Here is a 21,096-nt window from a genome sequence, read left to right on the forward strand (position 1 = left end):
CAGCCCTTGGGTGAAGGTGTTAAACTGGGGAAGACAAACTACAATATTATGCAGAAACTGGAGAATTTTGACTGTAAGCAACTGCTTGAATGTAAATCCACATTGGACATGTGGGAGCATTTCAAACAGCAGTTGATCAGCGTTCAGGAGTGGCACATACCTGCGAGAATGAAGGATAGGTATAGCAAGTTATGTGAACCATAGGTAACCTTGGTCAGAAATTAAAATAAAAGGAAGCATACACAAGGTCTAGGAGAATGGGAATTGATGAAGCCCTTGAAGTTGTTATGAAGATGTGGGTGTACTGTACTTTGAGAGTTAAAAGCTTGCAGAACTACCTGACTGCACCAATTGTTCTGAATAATATACAATGTAACATGTGGTCCAGTAGCTAGGGTAACTGGTTATCTGGAGACAAATCAAATTTGAATTAGGCCAATAGGTTTAGAATATACTCCAAAAACAAACAAAAAAACCCCACCAAACTCCGATCAAGTACATTGACAACATTAAAAGTCAATGACACAATCCAATGCTTTGGGGGTGTAAGTCCAGGATAAATTAAACAGTTGGGTAGAACTGCCTAAAGATCAAAAGATGTAGGCTGCTAGTCAGAACTCTGAGGTACCTGTCTAGAGAAGGAATGTGCACAGAAAAAAAAAATCAACACTGGCCTGGAGAGAAAATCTATAGAGGAAGACATAAAAAGAAGATTCAACCGCTGGCTAGTTTTGAAATTTGAATTTTTGGTAAAACTGAATCGGGGGTTTTACCAAACTAGCACTATGGGAGGGAAAGTAAAAAGATAGGCTGGAGGAAGGAGTTGTGAATAGTTGTTCATTAATTATTCTGTTATACTTTAAGAAATAGACTTGTTAATTTTTACTTTAAATAGTTCTTGGCCTCTCAAACAGTCACAGATTACTGCGTGGGATAACTTTGTTTCTGGTTTAAATTAAGCAGGAGGGTTTAACCAGTGTTGTAACAAAGTACATAAGGAAAAGTAGGAAAAAATGTAACAAGGAATTAGAAGGGCTAAAAGGGGCCATGAAAAGTTGTGAGCAAACAGGATTAAAGGAGAATCCCAAGGCTTTTTGTATATATCTAATAAGCAAGAGAGTAGGCAGGGAAAGGGTTGGCCTAATTGAGGACAAAGGAGGGAATCAATGTGGGAGCCAGAAGAGGTACGTGAGATCCTAAACAAATATTGTGTGCCGGTATTCACCGAAGCGAAGAAATTGGTGGAGGATGATCTCAGGGAAGAGAGTGGTGCGTTTCTAAGCCAAGTTGTTATTAGAAAGGAAGCGGTGTTGTCAATCTTAAAACGTATTAAAAGGTAGATAAAGCCCCTGGGTCCTGATGGAATCAACCTCAGTATTCTGAGAGAGGCAAGAGAACAAATTGCTGGAGCAGTGCACAGATGTCTGTGCACTTTCTTTGGCTACAGGTGAGGTCCCAGAGGACTAGAAAATAGCCAATGTGGTTTCATTGTTGGTAGCAGGAATAATCCTGGAAATTGCAAGCCTGAGAGTCTCACATTGGTAGTTGGGAAATCATTGAAAAAGATTCTCAAGTACAAGATCTATGCACATTTAGAAACAAACGGACTGGTTAGCGATAGACAGCATGGTTTTGCGCAGAGGAGGTTATGACTCACTAACTTGATCGTGTTTTTTTTGAGGAGGTGAAGATGATGATTGATGAGGGGAAAGCGGTTGATGTTGTCGACGAGGACTTGAGTAAAGCCTTTGACAAGGTCCCTCGTGGCAGACTGATACAAAAAGGTGAAGTCACGTGGTATTAAGGGTGAGTTGGCAAGATGGTTACAGAACTCGCTTAGTCATCGGAGACAGAGGGTAGTGGTGGAAGGATTCTTTTTGGAATGGAGGGTTGTGATAGTGGTGTTCCACAGGGATCAGTGCTGGGACCTTTGCTGTTCATGATCATTATAAAATTATTTGGAGGAAAACATAGCTGGTCTAATGCCTCACATTCCATTTTGTGACCCTGCAACCATATGGGATAAATGTGGATTTCAACAGCTTCCTCATTTCCCCTCCCCCTACATTATCCCAGTCCCAAGTCTCCAACTCAACATCACCCTCTGGACCCGTCCATCACTTCCCCCTCTGACCTATCACCTTCTCCCTCACCTTCAGCCACCTATTGCTTTCCCAGCTACCTCACCCCAACCCCACCCCATCCCATTTATCTCTCAGCCCTGACCCATAAGCCTCATTCCTGAAGGGCTTGTGCCTGAAATATGGATTCACCTGCTCTTCAGATGCTGCCTGACTGGCTGTGCTTTTCCAGCACCACACTCTCGACTCTAATTCATAAGTTTGCAGACGATATAAAGTTTGGAGGAGTTGTGGATAGTGAGGAGGATTGTCAGAGGATACAGATCAGCTGGAGACTTGGGCAGAAACATGGCACAGAGTGTAATCCAGACAAATGTGAAGTGATCCATTTTGGAAGGTCAAGTACAGGTGGAAATTATACAGCGAATGAGCAAACTCTTGGGAGTATTGATATGCAGAGGATCTGGGGGTGTGCACGTCCTTAGATAACTGAAGTACGCAGTGCCGATAGATAAGGTAGTAAAAAAGGCTTATAGCATGCTTACTTTCATTGGAAGGGGCACGGAGTATAATGATAGGGAAGATGTGCTGCAGCATAAAAGAACTTTACTTAGGCCACACTTGGAATATTGCATACAGTTCCGTTCACCACACTATCAGAAGGATGCCGATGCTTTGGACAAGGTACAGAAAAGGTTTACCAGGATGCTGCCTGGTATGGGGGATTTTAGCTATGAAGAAAGTCTGGACAGATTGGGTTCATTTTCACTGGAATGGAGGTTGAGGGGCTACCTAATCCAAGTTTATAAGATTGTGAATGGCATGGACAGTGTGGAAAGTATGAGGCATTTTCCCCAGGATGGAGGGGTCAATTATGAGGGGACAGAGTTTCAAGGTTTGAGGTGGGAAGTTTAAAAGAGAGGTGCAAGGCAAGTTCTCTCACAAAGGGTGGTAAGGGCCTGTAACACGTTGCCAAAGGAGGTGGGAGAAGCAGACCCTAGCAGCATTCAAGCAGCACCTGGATGAGTACATGAATAGAATATGGATCCTGTACGTGAAGACAGTTTTAGCATGGAAGGGCAAAGAGGGCCGAAGGGCCTGTTCATGTGCTGTATTGTTCTTTGTTCTTGTTCTTTTAAAGAGCCAATGACTTCAGCTGATGAATCATGCTCCTCCATATTGAACATCAACAGAGGATGCACTGAACATGACAAGAGATCAGAATGTGCTCGGCTGGGGAATCTTCAATGTCCACCATCAAGAGTGGCTTGGCTTGGCAGCAGGACTACTGGTCAAACTGGTAGAGCCCAAAAAGCTGCTAGATTGAGTAAGGGAAACAAAAGATTAAAAAAAGAAACAGCTGGATCTCAGTCTCCAGCAGTTTGCCTGCTGCAGAAACATCTGTCCATGACAGTAAGAGTGCCCATTGGAGTACCTTCCATCATGTTGTGAGGCATTATCACCTAGCTGACTGCAATAGGCATAGAACAGATCTAGTAACTCGGGATAGGGCATCCACGAGGTGCTGTCGGCCATCAGGAGCAGCAAAATTGCACACCAACACAATGTCTCACTCACTGAGGTTGGACCGAGACCGAGACAGACTGCCAGACAATGAAAATTTTCAACAAGGAGAGAATCTGAACACTGGCTGTTATATTCTAAGGTACTTCCATCACTGAGTTTCCCATAATAAACATGCTGGAGATTACCATTGTTCAGAAACGGAATTGGAGTAGCCACCTTAATAGAATGGGTACAAAAGCAGGTCAGAAGTTGAAAATCTGGAGCAAGTAACTCACCTGACCCCTTAATGTCTGTCCAATACGTACAAAGCACAGATCAAAAAAGTATGATGAGAAAGTGCGACGATAACAACACAAAAGAAAAAGATCATCCAGGGCAAAGCAGTCCACGTGATTGGCAACACATCCACAAACATACACACTCTTCAATGGTGCACAGTTGCAGCATCTACAAGATGACTGGAGAAATTCACCTTAGACAGTACCTTCCAAATCCACAACCATTACCATCTAGAAGGACAAGAGCAATTGCCATCTACCAATTCCCCTTCAAGACACTTATCATCCTGACTTGAAACTCTCACTGTTTCTTAGCTGTTGTTGGGTCAAAATCCTGAAGCTGCCTCCCTAATGGCATGTGGGTCTACCTGCAACATATAAACAGCAACAGTTCAAGGCAGCAGCTCACCAGCTGCCTTTTCAAAGCATAATAAAATGGTTGGCCATCCATCAAAACCTAGCTTTCATTGTTCATATATGGGATAAAGTCAAAGTTTAAGCGTCAATCTTTGGAAAATTATAGATTAGTTATATCATGTTTGTTCATATTATTTTTAGAGTGAATAGCAATAAACTTTAAAATATTTTGACCGGCTTTGGTAATATACATAAATAACACAATGATGATCTAAAACTGACTGCACGGTTTTAAAAGCCTGCATAGACCAAAGACTCATGCTAGCTTGCTGATTGATTATATTTTCTTTATTCATTAATTAAACCTAACTATCAAGTTCTAGAAATATTTTAGTTAGTTATATTATTCTTTTATTTCAGCAAGTTCAAATTCAGCCTGGACTGATTGTAAAGAATTTACATGAAACACATCCTATAAGAAATGAATTTGGATAATTACAAGTTAAACTCCTAATAGGTATAGGTATTCAAAAAAAACACAATGAGCAGTAGATAATGAGGGTGGCTTCAAGAAAAGTTAGGTAAGCAGGAAAATTTCACTGATGTAATAAGCAAGGATGCTTCTAAAATAACACTAAAGAGCAATTAACCTTGCACAGCTTTCCAGATACTGCCTGACCTGCTGAGCATTTCCAACATTTCCTGGCTTTGTTTCAGAGTTCTAAAAACTTCTTTGAGTTCTGCTTCTTTTAAAAGGAATTGTTGGAAGGTGAAGAGAGAGATCCCCTCGCCACTAGCTGTACGACAGCTGGCATAGGATAGTTCAATATTGAAAACAAACCACTTATTATTGTCATTAACACTGTCCCTTCATTACAAACAAAGAAAAATGTAAAATAATCGACTCGCGTACTTACTGGTCATCAGGCAGTGCTCGGATTCCTTCAACATTCACCATGATTTGTGGCAACCCTCCGAGAATTTTGTGCAAAGATTCTACGATCAATTGTTGCTGGTTTCGAATGTCTGCCTCTTTTTTGTTAAAAGCCAAAGCTACTAGACCATCCTCATCCTTATTACTGGGTATGCAGCTGAAACCAACAGTCTGCGACAAGATGCAAAACATTAATTAATCACTTTCACAGGTCTTCAACATGGGAGGGAGTCCTAGACTCTAGAAACGTAACAAGGCTGCTACAACAACACAGCCAGAGAAAGTGGTAGCGTCGGCTGTGCACAAAGAAACAAACAATGTCAAGATGCTGTAAAATTCACATGAAAAATTATTTCAGTATCACATTGCCGCTGACGTGCCAGATTATAAAAGTGCATTTCAGACCAAGTATAAGCTCCAAGCACCTTTCATGGGACAATACAAGTTGGCTGTTCCAATAACAACCAGGTCAAAGTGTTCTGGTCCCTTCACAGATTGGGTTAAAATCTGGGCTGCTGATGAACCCTGGTTTTGAAGCCAATCAGAAACTTTAAAAAAAAAATGTGGTGTGAAGTTAGATATGGAACAATAAGAATAAACAGAAGAAAGAAAATTTTAAAACTATTTTTTGGAATATGTAACAGGAATTTAAGTACATTAAATATTTAATGTTAACTAACTTTAGTACACGGTTGGAAAGTATTTTCTTTATTTTCTGCTACTCAAGTTAACGAAGACAATCACTTGGGGCTTCTCACAGATGAGCATTAAGTAAACCAATTGAGCAGAAGAACATGAGGAATAGGAGGAGTTGGCCAGCTGACCTGTTGGGCCTGCTCTGCCATTCAAGATAATAATGGTTGATCTTTTTGTGTATTCAGTGCCACTTAACCATCTGCTCACCGTAACCATTAATTCCTTTACTATTAAAAATTCTGTCTTTGCCTTAAAAAGATTTAATGAGGACCCTTCAACTGTTTCATTGGGCAGGGAATTCCACAGATTCACAACCCTTTGGGTGGAGAAGCTCCTCCTCAACTCAGTCCTAAACCTGCTCACCCTTGTTTTGAGGCTATGCCTCCTAGTTCTAGTTTCATTCACCAGTGGAAACAATCCTCCTGCTTCGATCATATCTGTTCCCTTCTTAGTTTGATATGTTTCTATAAGATCCCCCTTCACGTCTAAATCCCAGTCCACCCAATCTCTCTTCATGAGGCAACCCTCTCAACTCCGGAACCAACCTAAATGAACACCCTCTGCATCCCGTCCAGTGCCATTACACCCTTTCTCAAGTAAACAAACCAAATCTGTACACAGTACTCCAGGTGTGGCCTCACCAGCATCCTGTACAACTGCAATGCAACCTCCTTTTTTAAACTGTATCCCTCCACCAATGAAGGAAAATATTCCATTTGCCGCCTTAACTACCTGTTGCACCTGCAAACCAATGCTCTGTGATTCATGCACAAGGAACGTAGGTCCCTCTGCACAGCAGCACGCTGCAGTTTTTCACCATTTAAGTAACAGCCCATTTTGCTGTTATTCCTACCAAAATGGACAATCTCACCTTTACCAATACTGTACTCCATTCGCCAGATCCTTGTCCAATTATTTAACCTATAATATATATAGGTAATATCCATCTGCAGACTTGTAGTGTCTGCTACACACTTCGCTCTACCACTCATTTTTGTGTCATCTGCAAACTGACACACTACATTTGGTCTCCAACTCCAAATCATTTATATAAATTGTAAACAATTGTGGTCCCAATACCGGTCCGAGGCACACAACTTGCCACTGATTGCCAACCAGAAAAAACAAACATTCATTTAACCCCACACTCTGCTTTCTGTTAGCTAACCAATCTTGTAGCTATTCGCAGTGATAGGAGCCATGTGGGTTTGCTATCTGTGTTAGCAATGCCTGTGGCCACCACAGGCAAAAACAGTTCTACCAGAGATTAACAATTAACTCACATTAACAAAGCGCACAACCTCCGAATCATACTATGGTTGAAATAACTGATCAATTTCAGGAATGCAGTCAGCTGTGAATGTGCAATATATATCTTCATACATATCAATAATGTCACCATCTAATTGTAACCAACTTTCTATTCATCAGTGAATTGAGTGAAATCTTTTAATGAATCAGATGTATCACAAGCTTTTCTTTGATGGGTAGATGAATAGGAAGGATTGGGAGGGATACGGGCCGGGTGCTGGCAGGTGGGACTAGATTGGGTTGGGATATCTGGTCGGCATGGATGGGTTGGACTGAAGGGTCTGTATCCATGCTGTACATCCCTATGACTGTTTGGGATCACACATAGTTCACGCCTACCAGCTGCTGCATCAGGAATCTATGGAGGTTCTTACTTTGTTCCTTTCCTTTCTTAAATCTGACATTTGTATCATTCAGTCATGTACAAGTACAAACGTTTGAAGTTGCTTCTACTTAAACATTCACCTTAAACCGACAGAAAGGGTTTTCTTGAGTGAACTCGACAGGAGCCAGATTATTGTGGAAGTAACCTTTCCCAGTTCCCCAGAATGCCTGTAGCTGGTTCCACTTTGCCAATATAGCATCGCGCTCATCCCCCAGTAGAGTTGGTGCAGAAAGGGCGCTTGCTGTGTTGATCAGTTGAGCTGACTGTGTCGGAGGCTGTATCGCCTGTCCAAGAAGTCCTCCAGCTTTAAAAGTAAAAAAGAGAAATCAAACAAAACTCCGAGCTGGTTTTACACATTTACTATACACTGCTGAAACCATATTTGAATTAGATTTTACAAGAGTCTGAAAGCTAAACACCTACTTTGTCCCTTTGCCTTCCTGTGAACTTACCTTGCTGCTGTTGCTGAGTACCAAAGCCACCAAACCCTCCAAATGTGGAGCCAGCTGCTAAGCCGGTTGTCAGACCTGTGCCAGTACCCGTGCCGAAACCACCACCAAACCCAAACCCTTTATTCGCTGTGTTCTGGAAAAGGCCTGAAAAACAAAGAGAACAACATGGCATTACAAAAGCCCCCCAAAAAAAATGCAACACAGGCTTTCTTAGGATTGCCAATTTGTTGGTTTAGATTAGGTTATTCTTCAGGAGAAGTTTTATTTAGGTGTAGTGCAAAAAAGAAATTTTGAACAATTGCAAAGAATGTCTTACAAACTATACACATTTACGTGAAACAAAACAAAAAGTTTGTTTAGACAGCAGTTTATCATTTCTTCAGGATGTCTCAAAGTACATTCCAACCACTGGATACTTTTGAAGGGCAGACAATGCCATTGTGGCAGATCACCAACAGAGTGAAATCTGTGCATACCAAGGTATCAGATAGCCTGGATTTAACATCTCCTTTAAAAGACAGCACACAATGTGCTCAAGGCTGTCGTGTGACTATAATCATCAGATGGAGTGCCATTAATTGAGCCAAGCGGATAAGTGTGTTTTGTGCACACGCATGCCTGCATGTACATGGGAAATCATGAGCAATGTTCATATCAACTCTGTGATGAATGACATCTGTTTTATTCTATTCAAGGTCCCCCGCATAAATCTCCACTAATTTTATTTTGCAATCACAGCTTCCAACTACATCATAGAGGGATAGAACTGAGTGAAGGAAATACAGAGCTTCAACAATTTAAAGAATTGAACAAATGCTGAGACAACCACAAACATCAGTAAAATTTGACGATATAGATCAGCTCAAATCTGTTAGAGATATGGAGTTTGAAGCTTTTCCCTTAGAGATTTCAGTAATAATGTAAGGAATTATTTTCTCCTTTCCTATTAATTTTTCTTTGAAATAGCAAATTGTGATTTGTTATATATTTCGCATCTGCCCTCTGTTACCTCACCCAATTCTCCAAGAGTTGTGCTGGACAGGCTCTCTGACCAAGAAAGTTCTTACATTTCTTTTCACATGAAGTTCTAGAAAGAGGTAAAACAAAAGAACGAAGAAAGTTTACAGCCCAGGAACAGGCTCTTTGGCCTTCCAAGCCTGAGCCGATCCAAATCCACTAAAGCTGTCGCCAAGTTCTTAAGCACCTGTATCCCTCTGCTCCCTATCTACTCATGCATCTGTCCAGATGTACCTTAAAAAGAATCTACCGTGCCTGCCTCTATCACCTCTGCTGGCAAGGCATTCCAGGCACCTACCACCCTCTGTGTAAAGTACTTTCCACGTGTATCCCCCTTAAAACTTTTTCACCTCTCACCTTGAAGCGTGACCTCTTTATTGGATCCCTCACCCTGGGGAAAAAAACTTCTCTATCCACCCTGTCTATACCCTTCATGAGTTTGTAGACCTCAATCAGGTACCCTTTTTTTCCCCCTAATGAAAACAATCCTGGCCTACTCAACCTCTTCATAGCAAGCACCTTCCATACCAGGCAACATTCTCAAACCTTCTCCAAAGCGTCCACATCCTTTTGGTAATGTGGCAACCAGAACTGTACATAGTATTCTAAATGCAACCAAAACAAAATCTTGCGCAATTTTAACATTACCTGCAAGCATACTCTATCCACTTGTGCAGCCACCTAGTGTACAAAGGACCTGAACTCCCAGATCTCTCTGCTCATCAACTTTGCCCAAGGCTCTTCCATTTACAGTATAGTTCACTCTAGAATTAGACTTCCCAAAATGCATCATCTCGCATTTGCCTGGATTGAACTCCATCTTGCCACTTCTCCGACCCACTCTATCTATATTCTCCTGTAATCTTTGACAGTCCCCTATGTTTTCTACTACTCCACCAATCTTAGTGTCATCTGCAAACTTACTGATCAGACCAACAATACCCTCTTCCCAGATCATTTATACATATTGCAAACAGTGGCCCCAGCACTGATCCCGGTGGAACACCACTGGTCACCTTTCTCCATTTCAAAAAACTCCCTCCAACTACTACTTTCTGCCTCCTGTTGCAGAAGTAGTTCTTTATCCACCTAGCTAGAACACCCTGCACACCATGTGACTTCACTTTCACCATTAGTTTACCATGGGGAACCTTATCAAACACCTCACTAAAGTCCATGTATATGGACTTCCTTTATCTATCAACTTGGTCACTTCCTCAAAAGAACTCTATTAAATTGGTAAAGCATGATCTACCCCACAGAAAACCATGTTGCCTATCACTGATAAGCCTATTCTTTTCCAAATATAAATAGATTTTATCCCTCAGTACCTTTTCCTGCAACTTTCCCACCACTGACGTCAGGCTCATCAGTCTGTAGTTACCCTGGAATATCCCTACTACCCTTCTTGTACAGGGGGGACATCATGAGCAGTCCTCTGACACCTCACGTGTGTTGAAACGAAAGGTAACCTGTGGCAAATTGGCCAACTTTCATACTTGGATCCCAGGGTTATTTGCGACATTTGCCTCAAACCCCATTAGCTATCACACTGACAGGTTAGCCAACTCTCACGATAAATGCTGAATCTGGGACATGCCTTAAAGCCACACCAAGTAGTGTATTTAGATGAAAAGTAACCTGGACACCACATCATAGGATTCAAAAACAGATTAATCACAGGCAAAGCTTTACTGTCACCTGCTGGCACATTTACAGATGGCAGAGACTGTAAAAGTTCCTGGGTGACCTTCCTGCCATCCTCGCCTCAGTTAAGGCCCTTTGATGGTTAATAATCAACCAATTAAAGAGAGGATCTGTTGAAAGCACATGCCCAGTAAGCAGTGCACAGTCAGGAAGGAGAGATCACACCGAGAGCGGGACACAGCCCAAGTTACTACATAGATTGGGGAATCCGGAAGCAGTCTGGGAATTCGGGCAGAGCGAAGAAGTGCTTTTGCTTGCTTTTTTGGTTCATAATTTGCAAGGTATTCTTACACAATAAACTTCAGCCCAGGATCTAGGACCCAGTGCAAAAGAAAGAAAGAGTGACATCAAAGGAAAACCACAAGTGCATTGGTTGGTAATAGCTACTAATTTGACTATCATAGGCTACCTTCAGAACGAAGGTAAATAGAAGAAATATTTACAGGTTAAAAACTAAAAGACCAGGAGGAAATCTTTAAAAATCAAGAGTGAAGTAAAAAAAAAAGTGTTGCAGGACCAAGTGATGTGTTGTACCTGCAGGAATCCGTTGTCGTTCAGAGTGACCACATCTGCAGCAAGTGTTAGTTGCTTGAGGAACTCTGGCTCAGAGTTAGTGAGCTGGAGTCTCAGCTTTGAACGCTGCAACACACCAGGAAGGAGAGAGAGAGAGAGAGAGAGAGAGAGAGTTACCTGGATGATGTGCTCCAGGAGACATCACACTCCTTAGACTAACTACCTTAAAATTCGGTCAGTGGTCAGGGCAGGTAGGTGTGACTATGACCGAGGCAGGCAGAGAGATCCAGGAGATAGTGCTGAAGGAGCCTCAGCCCCTGAGCTTGTCTAACAGGTTAGAGACTCTTGCTCCCCGTGTGGATGACAGCAGGGGAAGTAGGAAGGATGAGCAAACTGACCCAAGCACCGTGGTGCAGGAGCCATTCAAGAGGAGGGGAGAAAAGAGAAATGCAGTTGTAAATCAGGGATAATACCGTCAGGGGAATAGACACTGCATTCTGTGGCCAGGATCAAGAGTCCCGAAGGCTGTGTTGCTTGCCTGGTGCCTTGGTTTAAGATCAACTGGATCTTTCCCCTCCCACTTAAAAGTTCCTCTGCAGCCCAAAGATCCAGTTGTCCCAGTCCACTAGGTACCAGTGATATAGACAGAAAAGAAGAAAGAGGTTCTGCTCAGGGTATATGAGAGCCAAGGGCTAAATTAAACTGCAGAACCAAAAAAGGTAATAAGGGGATCACTACCTGGGCCAGGAGCAAATTGGCAAAAGGATCAACAAGATGAGAGAGAGGTAAACATGTGGCTCAAAGATTGGTTTGGGAAAAATGGGTTTGAATTCATGGGACATTGGCATGAGTACTGGGGAAAGGAGGGAGCTGTTCCAATGGAACTGGCTCCACCTGAATCAAATAGAGGGGCCTTTTGGGCAGGCAGGGATTTCAGCTGCATGGAAAATTACCCAGCAAGTTTACAGGGAGGGGGAGAGATCTCAGCAGAGGCTATTAAAAAAGCTTCCAGGATAAGTTGTAGAACAGAGAGCCTGGAAAGACTCAGAAATCTAACTTCAGAAGGATAACAGCAGATAACGAGACAACTAGGAATAGGGGCAATCAACACAGGACTGCACTTAAATATGCGCAGTATACAAACAAGACAAATGAGCTTGTACTGCAGATTGCAATTGGCAGGTACCATGTTGTGGGTATCTCAGAGACGTAGCTGCAAGGGGATCAGCGCTGGGAAATGACATACCCAAGGATGCACGTCCGACTGAAAACAGGCAGATGAGCAGAGGGGAGCAGTGTTACCTTGTCAGTAAGAGATGAAATTAAATCAAGAGCAATAAGTGACATAAATCTGCGTGGGTAGAGTTGAGGAACCACAAAGGAAAAGAAAAAAAAAAGACCTTGATAGGAGTTCCGTACAGGCTTCCAAGCAGTAGTCAGGATGTGGGAAAGAAAATAAACAGGAGAGAGAAAAGGCACGATCACAATAACCACGGGGGATTTAAATACGCAGGTGGACTGAAAACATCAGGTTAGCAGCAGATCCAAAGAAAAGGAATATGTGGAATGTCTACAAAATGGCTTTTTTTGGAGCGATTAGTGGTAGAGCCCACTAGGAACAGACAATTCTGAATTTGGTGATGTTATATGTCAATAATCTGGACAAAGGAACAGAGGGCATTGTTGCTAAGTTTGCAAATAACAAAGATAGTTGGAGGGGGAGGTAGTTCTGAGGAAAGGGTGGGGAGGCTGCAGGAGGACTTGGGCAGGCTAGGAGAGTGGGCAAAGAGGTGACAGATGGAATACAACGTAGGAAAGTGGGAGGTTATGCACTTTGGTAGGAAGAATACAGATGTAGACTATTTTCTAAAGGTGAAAAGGCTTCAGATATCTGAAGCACAAAATGGACTAAGGAATCCTAGCTCAAGATCCTCTTAAGGCTAAAATGCAGGCAGATAGGAAACCAAATGAAATGTTAACATTCATCATCAAGGGCTAGAATACAAGAGCAGAGGTGTATTGCTGAGGCTTTCTAAGGCTCTGATCAGACCTCTTTTGGAATATTTTAAATGCAGGGTCCAAAACTGCTCAAAGAAAGAATGTGCTAACGTTGGAAGGGGCCCAGAGGAGGTTCACAAAAACGGTCCCAGCGATGAAGGGCGATAAGGAAGATTTGAGCACTCTGGGTCTGTACTCGATGGCATTTCGAAGAATGATGGAAAAATCTCTTTGAAACTTACAGAATACTGAGGCCCGCAGAGTGTGGATGTAGAGAAGACATTTCCACTAATAAGAAAGCAGAGGACACAGCTTCAGAATGAAGGAATGACTCTTTAGAACAGAGCAGGAAGAGGAATTTCTTTAGCCAGAATCTATGGAACTCACCGACTTGCCCTCTACACATTCTGCTGCATTGTGTATTTAAAACATAGGTTAGATAGTAGGAGAAAGTGAGGACTACAGATACTGGAGATCAGAGCTGAAAACGTGTTGCTGGAAAAACGCAGCAGGTCAGGCAGCATCCAAGGAGGAGAATCGACGTTTTTGGCATCAGCCCTTCTTCAGGAACCGAAACGTCGATTCTCCTGCTCCTTGGATGCTGCCTGACCTGCTGCGCTTTTCGAGCAACACATTTTTCAGCTCACAGGATAGATAGTTCCTTGATTAGTAAGGGGTTCAAGGGTTATGGGGAGTAAGCAGGAAAATGGAGTTGAGAAACATATCAGTCATGATTGAATTGTGGAACAGACCCAATAGGTGGACTGGCTTATTTCTGCTCATGTGTCTTATGGTCAATGATGGGCTGCCATCACACCCTCAATTTCTAGGTTGCCGAGAGTAGTTCAGGGGTGGTGGAGAAAGCCTGACAGGTCACCTTTCTCAAATAACCCCTTTCCACTTCGGGTGCCCTTCCCACCCCTCTCCTTCCTCCCTGCCAAAGATCAGTACGCAACAAGTGTGCTCTCTCCAATGAAATCTTGACTCCTCCAGCTACAGCTGCACATCCCCGGTTCCCTTGGGTATCATCTCCACTGATTTTTATAAAAGGCGATTACTTTTCTGGTCTTGGACTCAAGGAAACTGCTGATTGCCCTGGCCCTGACCACTCAGCTGGAACTAAGAGCTATCAGCCAACCAGACTGACTAGCAGTCCAGAGGCTGAACCTCTGCCCCGTACTCAGAGCAAAGACCCCGCTGTGGTAGATCAACGTCATGGAAATCAACCACGATTGGCAGAGAAGTGCTCTTGACTGACTCTACAGGTGCCAGGACAGGAAACGCCAACATCCGAAAAGCCGAGTCCCAAGATTCTAAAGTTCTGCTGGTAAATTTTGGACAGTTTGATATTTCTTTGAAGTACTGGCGAGCTGGGTGGAGCTCCTCCAATTAGTAACAATTTAAAGCAGAAATCTACAAATCAAGATACTTGATCACCAAAATCAAAATGTTATGGTGACCTCAGCCAGGGTGCATTTGAAGAGTGCTGTAAAACTGCTTCCAGCTCTTCTTCACAGCAACAATCAGCCCGAATATTTAGAGAACTGCAATCCCTCTGGCACCACCCCTCACCCTGCAGCCTCTGTCGAATTGCTTGCTGATATTCCATCAATGCTGATGCACAAACAATGACAAATCTGCCACGTTCGCCAAAGGCAGACAGTAGCCGTAAAACCATATTCCATCAGAACGTTAGCACCGCTGGAGGGGTCTGACTACAAATTAGTGATGTGATACATCGTACATTGTGGAAGTTTGCAGAAGATTCAATTGTCAGCGCATATGTATCAAAGCACTTATCCAAAAGGTGCACGATACTGCTAAGCGAAAGTTAGCATGACAGAAGACCCTCCTTTTCAGGAGTGTTATCAAGGGATGCTTTCACTTAAAGCAAAAGTTTGTGGATATTTTAGTCAACAAAACTCTTTTACTCTCCTTCTCAATTCTATGGTGTGCCACTAAAACAAAAAAAAACTCGAACAAACAGAATTTATAAATAGCACTATATTTCAAGCTTCACAATCTTCTCAGTGAAAAAGCAAGCTCAGCAAAACATGTTCAAACCATGAGCAGCAGCAGCAGCAGCAATGGAACCAGTACACTCAGCTGGGACCAAAATAATCTAAGTTGTACAGAGAATCCTGAGTATAACTAGGATTTACACAGACTGCCTCTGAAAATCCAAAAGGAATAACAGTCAACAAATCTAAATTTTCAAATATCTTGAGAGTTTGGTCCAACTATTCTGCATCTTCCCTGGCATTTTATTTTGCAGCATGCACTGTAAACTTAGCTGTAGTATCACCTATAACTGAATTGCTGCTGTTTCAAATACAATATCTATTGGTCCTTTATTTTGTTGCAAAGTCCACCTACAAGCAAACAATATGTAAGGAGGTTTTCTGCCTCAATGGCTTGATGCTTACAATGCAAAGCCACATTGCTTATGGATAGAGTCATTGTGCGAGGGGAAGTAGTGGCATAGCAGCAATATCACCAGACGAGTAATCCAGAACCGCAGGCCAATGTTACAGGGCGTGGGTTCAAATCCAACTAGATACACAGTCAGAGTCAGAGATGTACAGCATGGAAACAGACCCTTCGGTCCAACCTGTCCATGCTGACCAGGTATCCCAACCCAATCTAGTCCCACCTGCCAGTACCCGGCCCATATCCCTCCAAACCTTCCTATTTATATACCCATCCAAATGGCTCTTCAATTTTGCAATTGTACCAGCCTCCACCACTTCCTCGGGCAGCTCATTCCATACACGTACCACCCTCTGCGTTAAAAAGTTGCCCCTTAAGTATCTTTCCCCTCTCACCTAAACCTATGCTCTCTAATTCTGGACTCCACCCCCCCCCTCCCACCCCAGGAAAGACACTTTGTTTATTTAACCTATTCATGCCCGTGATTTTATACACTTCTCCAAGGTCACCCCACAGCCTCCAATGCTCCAGGGAAAACAGCCCTAGCCTATTCAGCCTCTCCCTGTAGCTCAAATCCTCCAACCCTGGCAACATCCTTGTAAATCTTTTCTGAACCCTTTCAAGTTTCACATCATCCTTCCGATAGGAAGGAGACCAGAATCGCACGCAATATTCCAACAGTGGCCTAACCAAAGTCCTGTACAGCCGCAACATGATCTCCCAACTCCTGTACTCAATACTCTGACCAATAAAGGAAAGCATACCAAATGCCTTCTTCACTATCCTATCTACCTGCAACTCCACTTTCAAGGAGCTATGAACCTGCACTCCAAGGTCTCTTTGTTCAGCCACACTCCCTAGGACCTTACCATTAAGCGCATAAGTCCTGCTAAGCTTTGCTTTCCCAAAATGCAGCACCTCAGATTTATCTAAATTAAACTCCATCTGCCATTTCTCAGCCCATTGGCCCATCTGATCAAGATCCTGCTGTAATCGGAGGTAAGCTTCTTCACTGTCCACTACACCTACAATTTTGGTGTCATCTGCTAATTTACCAACTATACCTCCTATGTTCATATCCAAATCATTGATTATAAATGACGAAAAGTAGTGGACCCAGCTGTGGCACTCCACTGGTCACAGGCCTCCAGTCTGAAAAACATCCCTCCACTACCACCCTCTGTCTTCTACCTTCGAGCCAGTTCTGTATCCAAATGGCCAGTTCTCCCTGTATTTCATTAGATCTAACCTTACTAGCCAGTCTCCCATGGGGATCTTTGTCAAATGCCCTACCGAAGTCCACATAGACCACATCCACCACTCTACCCTCAACAATCCTCCTTGTTACTTCTTCAAAAAACTCAATCAAGTCTGCGAGACATGACCTCCCATGCACAAAGCCATGTTGACTATTCCTAATTAGTCCTTGCCTTTCCAAATGTGTAAATCCTGTCCCTCAGGATTCCTTCCAACAACTTGCCAACCACAGATGCCAGGCTCACCGGTCTATAGTTCCCTGGCTTGTCCTTGCCACCCCTCTTAAACAGTGGCACCATGTGCACCAACATCCAGTCTTCCAGCACCTCACCAGTGACCATCAATGATACAAATATCTCAGCAAAAGGCCCAGATGTTGAAATTTTAATTCAAACTAATAAGAAAACTTTAAAAAACCTATCCTAAAGGTTAGCGTTATCGATTGTTGCAAAAATCCATTTTATTCGTTGATGCCCTTTAGAGAAGGAAATCTGCGATCCTTACCTCATCTGGCTTTATGTGACTCCAGACCCACAGCTATGTGGTTGATTCCCCTCAATAAGGGGTGGACAATGAATACTGGCCTAGCCAGCAATGCCCACATTCTATATGAACAAACTGTTTTTAACAAAAAAAAGTTCTTTGTTCCCTTGAACATCACCAGAATACCTTCCTCAAAAAGCACAGAATAAAATGCTGTGTTTTGCTAAAATAAAATTTAATTGTTTATCTCTCTGGCAAGCGATTACCATTTTCTTTTTACCTGTTACCCCTGTATTGGCAGGTGTTGCTGAGAAATTGAAAGCAGGAGCAGCTGTCGTGGTTGTGCCAAACCCTCCAAAACCACCTATGTGGACATTTAAGAAAAATCAGAATTCAACAAAAAGTAAACTAATTCATTTCATACCTTTGTATTTGTGACCCACCATTATTTCAATACATCAAAGTATTCAGTCAGAATATTTTCAGATTTAGTGAGCAATTTCTAACCATATAGCTTTAATAAAATGCCAATCCTTTCCTACCCATAAATGCATAATCACACTGTAGGGTGGCAGGTTATTTGACTACAATCAGGAAATGATTGTAGTTGTGTGAATTATACCATAATCTTATTGCATCACTGTGATGCAAGGCTAGAAATACATTGTGCAAGATAGTAACTAGTCTTCAGAATGTTTCACAGCATTTTTATATCAAATTGCACTGGTGAAGCAGCATTGTCAGATTTCCAATCTTCTTGGAACAGTTAATTTATTCCATCATATTAAATCACAACTTTAGAAAACAAAAGACCTCTTGACTAAATCATTCTCCCTTCCTTTTAACCAGGAGCCTATAGCTATCAATATTTCTTATGCATTCATCTTCAATAGATTTTCCTCCTTCAAAATTAAACAAATCTCCAGTGTTCAGAGCTTTCTTAAAAAAAAAACTGGAAGAGGTAACTTGAAAACTATCCAGAAGTGACAGAATCTGCTATCAAGTACCTCAGATTTTTTTCCTGTCTGGGTATTTTTCTTGTAATGCACAAAAAAACTTCAATGCACAAGAGTTCAGTACAACTAATTTCACCACTTGCATTTTACATTTTACATTTAAGTCAGGAATTCAGAAAATCTCTTTCAACGTTTTATGCCAAATTGTTTCGTTGGTGTTTGGATAGTAAAGTGACCTCCTTTCAGCTATCGCCAGCAAGCTATTCAATATTTAACTACTTTCAAATGGATTATCAAAAGACCTTGGTCAACAGAACCTATGAAACTGACCATTCTGATGAAAAGACCTTTGACCTGAAACTGTTCTGTTCCTCAACTGATGCAGCCTGATATGTTGATTATTTCCAGAATTGTTTTTTAAGTTTCCTTGCAGGTTTCCAGAAACCACTGACATTTTTGGTTATTAAAACATCTGGATTCATTAGCTATATTACACAAAGAAATAGATTACATTAAAACAATTTACACACACTTTTCAGAGATCATAAAACACTCCGTCTGATTGGATATTAGGAAAAGGCGAGTAAAAGACTATTCCTTGCCTGGTTTAAGTGTTGCAAAAACAGGTAACCATAAAAATAACGACCAGGTAGTTGAGAAAGAATTTCTGATAATGTTACAGGTTAATTCAAACACATTGCGATTTAAAAAAAAAACATCTGGCCAGTAGAAGAATCTCAGTTTCCATCATCCCTGCCAGGATAATAAAGGTGACTTTTATATTTTAAATATAAAGCATGTCAAACATGGAAATGATGGGTCACAAATACTTACTAACCATTTGCAAACATACATCATTCTAGCTAGAAAGATTAACACACTAATGCTCCTTGTTAAGTGTATGAGTGCAACATAGGAGAAATGGATCATTTAAAAAGGCTCATCTGATGACAATTTTAATGCAAGATAACATAAATGTCATCACTGATCCCGCAAAAACATAATTAGAAGAGAGAATGGCATTCTTGCAAAAAAATAGTACTGGAACTCCTCCAAATTGCCATGCAAACATGGTGAGAATGAGAAGCGAAGTTCATTTCATACTATGTGATGTCAATGAACCAAAAGCTTGTGGTGTTTGACTTTTATAAAAGTCATCGCAGAACTTGAAAAAGGTGAAATTTTGAGCATCACACAATGGCTCAAGACTGGGAAACTAAATTGATTATATGCAACTAGGCCAGACTCTTAAAAAAAATTACACACCTCATTGTCCTTCAAATGTGTTACATTTTGAATGGAGCCAACTCATCACAGGTTGAGAAAACTAAAGCACACAGTAGAGAGAACGAAACAAAAAAAAAAGGGAACAGGGAGATAGAGACGGGCCTTGCAATAAGGTTTAACAAAAAAACTTTAAAAATAAATTCCTTCCTCTCTTCTTGGATCAATTCACATTTAAAATAAATGGTTAATTCCTCCATTAATGGCTAAGGAATGAATTTCAATAAGCACATTCAATGCCCATATCCAAAAGAATAATTTCAAATGATCCTGACTTCAACATGGAACTATCATAGCATTGCTGCAGTAACAAAAGGACTACAGGTTCGTCTATTCCAGGTTAACTACTAGATTGTAATTTCCAGCAAAAATATATCCTTACAGCATTTAAAACATTGACTCATACAGATACAGGAGCAAGTGTATTTGTCTAGCCTCAATTGCAACTTTGTCTCAGTATTAGTTCTCCATGCATAACCCTGATCAGCAGACCCTCGAAAACTCAAGTATTGCATTTTGATCCTTTGCCCTAATAAAAAGGTCTCAATCAAATTTCTCAGTCTTTGAATATCCTCAAACAGTTAAAAGGGAATGCCAACCAGAATTTTACATGTATGTTTGGAAACAAAAATAATATGCAAGTCATAGTGAGTAGCCTTTTGATGGAGTGGCTCATGCTGTACAATGGTTTAAAATAAAAAAAAAACATTGTCAACAATTGATCACAAACACAAATGAACCGAATCAGATCCAGCTAGGAAGCATTTTTTTTTTTTAAATTCAGGGTATTCCTCCTTAAACTAAGCAATAAACATTCTCTTCCCCCATGGTAACATACATATTTCTTCTGAAATATGACAATGTTTAAAAATATATTTCACATACAGGTTCCTACTTAAGGAAAGAAATTTCACGAATTCACATTTATTGTAAAAAGAGACATTTTACCAAAACACCAAATAATATTCAGTTTCTAAACTCAAAATTTAAAACAAACAAGAAACTTGTCAATGCCATGTACTGAGCACACATCTGACAACCCATTTCATACTGGATATAAAGCAGACCCATTAGCATAGAGACAGAATACCATTTTACGCCTGATCAGCAAAAGGACCTATACCCAAAATCCAAATTTACAAAATTTACAAAAATTTGCACTTTTTCTTCCACTTTTTTTAAAGCTACGTGGTGTTCATGATTCAGATGTGGTGAAAGTGAGGACTGCAGATGCTGGAGATCAAAGTAAATCAGGAGGGCTTTTGCCTGAAACATAGACTCTCCTGCTCCTCGGATGCTGCCTGATCTGCTGTGCTTTTCTAGCACCACAGTCTCGACCTGATTCAGATGTGCCCGCCTCTAAAACTAATTGACTACTTATACTTCACTCCTACTTTTTAAAAAAAAACTTTATTAGAGTTGTGTGGGTA

General features: G+C 41.4%; 1 protein-coding gene across 7 annotated transcripts in view; it reads right to left on the reverse strand.

Annotated features, from left to right (window-relative positions):
* nup54 (nucleoporin 54) overlaps positions 1-21,096 on the reverse strand; it is a 72,940-nt gene that overhangs the window by 19,963 nt on the left and 31,881 nt on the right. For 5 of the 7 annotated variants that reach the window (XM_072549629.1, XM_072549592.1, XM_072549635.1 and 2 more), the window contains 4 exons: positions 17,707-17,790; positions 8,022-8,165; positions 7,650-7,873; positions 5,161-5,348 (listed from right to left, as the gene is read on the reverse strand). In XM_072549629.1, coding sequence (XP_072405730.1) covers positions 5,161-5,348; positions 7,650-7,873; positions 8,022-8,165; positions 17,707-17,790 — 640 coding nt within the window. The remainder of the gene's footprint in view (positions 1-5,160; positions 5,349-7,649; positions 7,874-8,021; positions 8,166-17,706; positions 17,791-21,096) is intronic. The other 2 variants (XM_072549698.1, XM_072549815.1) reach the window with 1 other exon arrangement.

This window comes from Chiloscyllium punctatum, chromosome 1 (assembly GCF_047496795.1).
Source record: "Chiloscyllium punctatum isolate Juve2018m chromosome 1, sChiPun1.3, whole genome shotgun sequence".
In the NCBI taxonomy this organism is placed as follows: domain Eukaryota; kingdom Metazoa; phylum Chordata; class Chondrichthyes; order Orectolobiformes; family Hemiscylliidae; genus Chiloscyllium; species Chiloscyllium punctatum.